We start from the raw sequence: 5,572 nt of genomic DNA on the forward strand, positions 1-5,572 counted from the left end.
TACTGTATTATTATTAATAAGTGTTGTGAGAGAGCTGTCAGGGTGTTTTCGTGTGTAATAATAATAATAATAATAATAATCGCAGACCTTTAGCGCTTCTGCTGGGTTTGGGTTCCACTTCCTCCAGACTGAGCTTCAGCTCCTCAGCTCTCACTTCTCCCATCTCTCCCTGCGGGATAAAGCCTTATAACCCCTTATAACCCCTTATAACCCCTTATAAACCCTGATAAAGCCTGATAAAGCCTGATAAAGCCTGATAAAGCCTTCCCTCGGACACAGAGAGCGGTGAAGCGGTGAGATATGAGGAGAAGGAGAAGGAGAAGGATGGAGATGAGTCCTGCACCCTGACAGCTCGCTGAAGTTGGAGTGTTTAATGATCTGCTCTCCTTCTTGTATTTTCAAAATTTTCCCGTAGATAGGAACTGACCAATAGAAAACTACTTCCGGTTGTTTTAGGGGCGGGGCTATGCGTTGCTAAAATACACAGAATGCTATCCGTGTCGTTATTATCACCATAGACATATATGATATGATTATTACAACAGTGTGATCATTTAAAAAAAATAATTAAAATTATCACACTGTTGTAATAATAACTACACTGATCATTTTAAAAATAATTAAATGTGTAAATAAGATGAATATTTCCGGTTGGTCGGAAGCGATTGGTTAATGTGGTGCAGTATCCTCTGCTCCTATTGGCTCTAGCATCTGCGCGCCTCAAAATCAGCCAATCAGAGCGCAGGAGGTGGGACTTGTTAGCGTTGCCCTCCGGAAGAGAATGAGAGAAGCATGCGTCCTGAATCAGGGGAATTGTTTTTGTTGTGATTATTTTACTTTTCTGTTTGGGGATTGAGTGTAAAAGAAAGAACCGGAAATGGAAAGTAAGTAAACAAGCAGCAATTAATTTCACACCTCAGATCACTTCATACATCAGAGTTTAACGGGCTGCTAATCCGAGTTAATCCCGTCCATGTGTGACGTCAGAACACCCAGATTAGAGCTTTTCCTTCTGTTTGTTGTGGTGTAGATGTGGTGCTGTGCAGACTTCCTCCTGAAGAAAGCAAGCTGCTGGGAGTTCAGGTGACTGAAGTGTTGTTATATTTCATCAAAAACTGAAATCTGTTATCAAAGTCAAACAGGAAATTACATCATGTCCATGTTTGTTTCTGCTAAAAACACTTCCTGCTCCCCCCCCCCCGCTCTCTCTCTCTCTCTCTCTCTCTCTCTCTCTCTCTGTGTGTGTGTGTGTGTGTGTGTGTGTGTGTGTGTGTGTGTTCAGTCCCAGCATGGAGAAGCTGCTGAGAAGTTCACCAAGGCGTTCCTGAAGAGCAGTGCTCCTCGGCTGAGCTGTAAGGAAGCAGAAATCGCGCTGGAGCGTAAAGCCGTGATGCTGCAGTACGCTCGAGAGAGGAAGAGGAGAGGGAAAAAGACGAAGGCGAAAGGACTGAACGCTAAAGAGAGGAGAGCACTGAGAGTGTTCGAGCTGAAACCCGAGCATCAGAAGTGTGTCATCACTTTATCACCACACTCAGCACTATTACACACCTGCTTCTGTACGTACGTGTGTAACGTAGTGTTTCACACACAGGTATGAGCTCTTCCTGCCGCTGCACCATCTGTGGAAGCAGTACATCACTGACCTGTGTAACGGCCTCAGGCCAGAGAGGTGAGGAGCCGAGCAGCGACACGAGATACACACTGTTCACCCTGTGCTGTTACACTACTGTTACACTAATCTACACTTGCTCTGTGTGTGTGCGTGTGTGCGTGTGTGCGTGTGTGCGTGTGTGTGTGTGTGTGTCAGTAACCCGCAGGTGATGCAGCAGAAACTCCTGAAGGCTGATTTTCATGGTGCTATTTTAACAGGTCAGGAGTGTGTGTTTCTAATAAAGTGCACTGTTAGAACAGTAGGTTCCTCAGAGGTTCTTTAGATGTAAAGATTCTCCTTGTAAACATTTCTAGAAGAAGTGATCTGTTACAGGCTTCTGCAGTAGAACCTTTAAAAGTTCCCTGAAGAACCTTTCATGTGCTGGATCAAATGTTTTAAATCCTAAGAATGAACCCAAGAGCAGCTGCACCTGTCTGTGTGTATTTACACTCTTTCATGTCTGTCTCGTGTCTGTCTCATGTGTGTGTGTGTGTGTGTGTGTGTGTGTGTGTGTGTGTGTGTGTCCACAGTTGTTCGCTCTAAGTGCCCGTCGTATGTGGGCTCCACAGGGATCCTGGTGCAGGAGCTGAAACATGTATTTAAGATCATCACGAAGGAGAACAGACTGAAAAGTGAGATTCTTTTATTTTATTTTATTATCTGTGTGACGTGATAATTGTGTGTTTTCTATTTCATGTCATCACTGTAGTCAGTTGTATTTGTGTGTGTGTGTGTGTGTGTGTGCAGTCATTCCGAAGAGGAACAGTGTGTTCAGTGTGGAGATGGGAGATTTCGTCACTCATATTTACGGCAGTAAGTTCGAGCTTCGCTCCAGTGAGAGATCGGCCAAAAAATTCAAGACCAAAGGCACCATTGATCTGTGAAGAACCTCCTCATGATCACACAGTGGGGTCTACAGGAACCGCTCCACAGGGAGAACCTGCTCCACAGGGAGAACCTGCTCTACAGGGAGAACCTGCTCTACAGGGAGAACCTGCTCTACAGGGAGAACCTGCTCTACAGGGAGAACCCGCTCAGCACATTGTCTGTCATGGGCCTTTAGAACATGGACGATGTTTATTTTTGGCGTGTGTGTGCGTGTGTGTGTGTGTGTGTGTGTGAGACAGTTCAGTTATTTATACTCCTGTGCTGTAATTTATAAAGCTGTGTTTAGAAATGCAGCCTGTGTTCCAATAACCTCCTCTTTTTCCTCATAGCTCCCTCAGGAGTGTGTATCTGTGTGTGGTTCAGCAGGAACACACTCAACCTCACGTTTACACACACACACACACACACACACACACACACACACACACACACACACACACAGCACCTAGATTATTAACTAGATTTAATTCTTATCTAACACACTCGAGCTGCTGAAGATGCCTGAGAGGACTGTGTGAGGGAGAAGAGTTAAACAGAACACGTCCTCTGATTGTATTGTATATCACACTTCTGAACACAAGGGGGCGCCAGTGTTGGTGTTTTACTCCTTTATATTCACCAGAGATGCTGAATAAATCTTTTCTTTTTATTATTATTTGAACCTGACTCACAGTTAATGTATTAATAAGATGTGTTATATTACTGATTAATTAACAAGCATCACAAGTGCATTCTTTTTTCTGTTTTATTTTTAATCTCACACATTAAATCTGACTTTAATTTCATCACGTAGCTGAATGCACCAATCACTCGACCTTTTCCTGTACAGCAGCTGGAAGTCCATGGGTTTGAGCTCATAACCTTAAACCAGCCACAAGCACTGAGCTAATGTGCAAGCATGACTTGTCCTTCTGTGGCCTTCTGCCAGAAGGTTCCTCTGCTTCATGTTGATCTTTACCTCAGTCAGAGATCTTCACAGCTCCTGCATCACCGTCTCCGTGGCGTTTCAGCAGCGCTGGTGTTTGAGAGGAACTGATCCTTTTCTTGTGAAAAATTTAACTTTCTCAGATTTTCACCAAATTCACACTGAGTGTTACTGAGATGGAGATAAAGACCCTGGCACGCTTGAAAGCTGAGCTCCGATCATCTCCAATATATCAGTTAATAACATATACAGTACAGGGTTATACACACACACACACACACACACTAGTCTGTAAAACATGGGGAGAGCTCTGCAGCTTAGAGAGCTGTTTACTGCATGGTAAAAAAAAAATGATTATGAGAAGAAATTCAGTGTTTATTGCAGAGTCGGATGCAGTTGCACTCGTTTCGTGATAATTCCTGCTCCAGTAATATTATTTAATATGCGGATGACAGCTGAGGTGGAATAAAAATAATGTTTAAAAAAATCAAAGGTTTACGTGTGTGTGTGTGTGTGTGTGTGTGTGTGTGTGTATAATGATCATATCCTTTACATTTTTCTTTTACCGTTTTATATTATTGTCATTTGTAAAGCACTTTGAATTACCTTTTGTATGAAAGGTGCTATATAAAAGATTATTATTATTATTATTATTATTATTATTATTATTATTATTATATCTGCTTGTGTTTCACAGATTTATTGGTTATTATTCCAGGCATGTATTCTATATAATAAAATGGTAAATGTATATTTAGAAACAATTTTGTGTACAAGAGGTACAAGAAAACATTGTTGGATATTTCTGTGTGTGTGTGAGACAAATAAAGGCTTCTTCTGAAGTGTTGTCTTAGTGAATAATTAACATGTGACACGTTTCTGTTTCATTTCTGAGCTCAGAGTAAATGTGACTTTAATCAGAACTGAGTAATTAAACGCACCACAAATCAACCTCTGACACAGAACCTGAAGTACTGAACTCACACTGCTCCTGGAGTACTGAACCCACACTGCTCCTGGAGTACTGAACCCACACTGCACCTGGAGTACTGAACTCACACAGAACCTGGAGTACTGAACTCACACTGCTCCTGGAGTACTGAACCCACACTGCACCTGGAGTACTGAACTCACACTGCTCCTGGAGTACTGAACTCACACTGCTCCTGGAGTACTGAACTCACACTGCTCCTGGAGTACTGAACTCACACTGCTCCTGGAGTACTGAACTCACACTGCTCCTGGAGTACTGAACTCACACTGCTCCTGGAGTACTGAACTCACACTGCTCCTGGAGTACTGAACTCACACAGAACCTGGAGTACTGAACACACACTGCTCCTGGAGTACTGAACTCACACTGCTCCTGGAGTACTGAACTCACACTGTACCTGGAGTACTGAACTCACACTGCTCCTGGAGTACTGAACACACACTGCTCCTGAAGTACTGAACTCACACTGCTCCTGAAGTACTGAACTCACACTGCTCCTGAAGTACTGAACTCACACTGCTCCTGGAGTACTGAACTCACACTGCTCCTGGAGTACTGAACTCACACTGCTCCTGGAGTACTGAACTCACACAGAACCTGGAGTACTGAACACACACTGCTCCTGGAGTACTGAACTCACACTGCTCCTGGAGTACTGAACTCACACTGTACCTGGAGTACTGAACTCACACTGCACCTGGAGTACTGAACTCACACTGCTCCTGGAGTACTGAACTCACACTGCTCCTGGAGTACTGAACACACACTGCTCCTGAAGTACTGAACTCACACTGCTCCTGGAGTACTGAACTCACACTGCTCCTGGAGTACTGAACTCACACTGCTCGTGGAGTACTGAACCCACACTGCACCTGGAGTACTGAACTCACACTGCTCCTGAAGTACTGAACTCACACTGCTCCTGAAGTACTGAACTCACACTGCTCCTGAAGTACTGAACTCACACTGCTCCTGGAGTACTGAACTCACACTGCTCCTGGAGTACTGAACTCACACTGCTCCTGGAGTACTGAACTCACACAGAACCTGGAGTACTGAACACACACTGCTCCTGGAGTACTGAACTCACACTGCTCCTGGAGTACTGAACTCA

The 5,572-nt window shown here is 43.9% G+C and overlaps 2 protein-coding genes across 2 annotated transcripts in view; one reads left to right on the plus strand and one right to left on the minus strand.

Annotated features, from left to right (window-relative positions):
• The window catches only part of shcbp1 (SHC SH2-domain binding protein 1), a 21,980-nt gene extending 21,557 nt beyond the window's left edge, over nucleotides 1-423 (minus strand). Inside the window, 1 exon segment of the mRNA XM_053229564.1 lies at nucleotides 88-423. Within this exon segment, the coding sequence (XP_053085539.1) occupies nucleotides 88-163 (76 nt within the window). The 5' untranslated portion in view covers nucleotides 164-423.
• Nucleotides 424-730: 307 nt separating this feature from the next.
• pop4 (POP4 homolog, ribonuclease P/MRP subunit) lies at nucleotides 731-3,200 on the plus strand. Its single transcript, XM_053229565.1, has 7 exons — nucleotides 731-884; nucleotides 1,031-1,083; nucleotides 1,283-1,506; nucleotides 1,592-1,669; nucleotides 1,808-1,869; nucleotides 2,182-2,283; nucleotides 2,399-3,200. The coding sequence occupies exons 1-7, from the start codon at nucleotides 878-880 to the stop codon at nucleotides 2,533-2,535; spliced, it is 663 nt and encodes a 220-aa protein (XP_053085540.1). The 5' UTR covers nucleotides 731-877; the 3' UTR covers nucleotides 2,536-3,200.
• The last annotated feature ends 2,372 nt before the right edge of the window (nucleotides 3,201-5,572 follow it).

Source organism: Pangasianodon hypophthalmus, chromosome 25 (genome assembly GCF_027358585.1).
Source record: "Pangasianodon hypophthalmus isolate fPanHyp1 chromosome 25, fPanHyp1.pri, whole genome shotgun sequence".
NCBI lineage: Eukaryota > Metazoa > Chordata > Actinopteri > Siluriformes > Pangasiidae > Pangasianodon > Pangasianodon hypophthalmus.